This window comes from Heterocephalus glaber, unplaced genomic scaffold (genome assembly GCF_053883595.1).
Source record: "Heterocephalus glaber isolate CG9 unplaced genomic scaffold, H.glaber_assembly_v1.0 deba00001760, whole genome shotgun sequence".
NCBI classification, from domain to species: domain Eukaryota; kingdom Metazoa; phylum Chordata; class Mammalia; order Rodentia; family Bathyergidae; genus Heterocephalus; species Heterocephalus glaber.
The window spans coordinates 1,917,410-1,918,578 of record NW_028258457.1 but is presented as its reverse complement, the minus strand read 5'-3'; the positions used below and the strand labels follow the sequence as shown (position 1 = coordinate 1,918,578).

At 41.1% G+C, this 1,169-nt stretch overlaps 1 protein-coding gene across 1 annotated transcript; it reads left to right on the top strand.

Moving 5' to 3' along the window:
* LOC147821164 (olfactory receptor 7A17-like) lies at positions 1 to 969 on the top strand. The gene has a single exon (XM_087201412.1). It carries the CDS (start codon positions 1 to 3, stop codon positions 967 to 969), a length of 969 nt encoding a protein of 322 aa, XP_087057538.1.
* Positions 970 to 1,169: the final 200 nt, after the last annotated feature.

The following is a 1,169-nucleotide window of genomic DNA, read 5'->3' as shown; positions in this document are numbered from 1 at the left end:
ATGGAATCACAAAATGACACAAGAGTTTCAGAATTTCTTCTTCTGGGATTTTCAGAGGATCCAGAACTTCAGGCCCCAATATTTGGACTTTTCCTGTCTATGTACTTGATCATCCTGCTTGGGAACCTGCTCATCATCCTTGCCATCTTCTCAGACTCCCACCTGCACACAACCATGTACTTCTTCCTCTCCAACTTGTCATTTGTAGATATCTGTCTTACATCAACCACCATGCCAAAGATGATGGTGAATATCCAGAAACAAAGCAAGGTCATAACTTATGAAGGCTGCATCACCCAGACTTATTTTTTTACATTGTTTTTGGGGTTGGAAAGCTTTCTCCTGGCTGTGATGGCCTATGACCGGTTTGTGGCCATATGTCACCCTCTGCACTATACAATCATCATGAAGTCCCAGCTCTGTAGATTGCTTGTATTGGCATCCTGGATCATGAGTGCCCTGAATTCTTTGTTACAAAGCTCCATGGTGCTGCGGCTGACCTTCTGCATAGAGTTGGAAATTCCACACTTTTTCTGTGAACCTAATCTGTTGGTTTATCTTGCTTGTTCTGATACTTACCTCAATTATTTGGAGTTGAATTTGGTAGCTGGACTGCTGGGTGGTGGAACCCTTGCTGGCATCCTTTACTCTTACTCTAAAATAGCTTCCTCCATACGTGCAATCTCATCAGCTCAGGGGAGGTATAAAGCATTTTCCACGTGTGCATCTCATCTCTCAGTTGTCTCCTTATTTTATTGTACACTACTAAGTGTGTACTTCAGTTCTGCTGTCACTGAAAATTCACACTCAAGTGCAACAGCCTCGGTGATGTACACTGTGATCACCCCCATGCTGAACCCCTTTATCTACAGTCTGAGAAATAAAGACATAAAGAGAGCTCTGAAAAATTGCTTTGACAGAGGAATTATAGAATCCTCTATTGTTGTGGGACTAAAGAAGTTGTGTTAATCACAGTTCAATGGTTCAGTGCAAATATTTTTTTCCCATTAAGTTTACTGGTACATTTTCAGTATAAAATACAGTTACATTAATCATTGGGATCTTGTACCTTTACACGAGTATCTTGGTTCCTATTTTTTTCCCCTTCCCTTGACCTCCCTTCACCCCATCCACCCTTCCCTATTTACAAAGACTTTATTTCCATTTTT

Bases quoted from the DNA above. Each gene is read 5' to 3' on its own strand.
- LOC147821164 (XM_087201412.1), top strand. From the start codon at position 1: ATGGAATCACAAAATGACACAAGAGTTTCAGAATTTCTTCTTCTGGGA.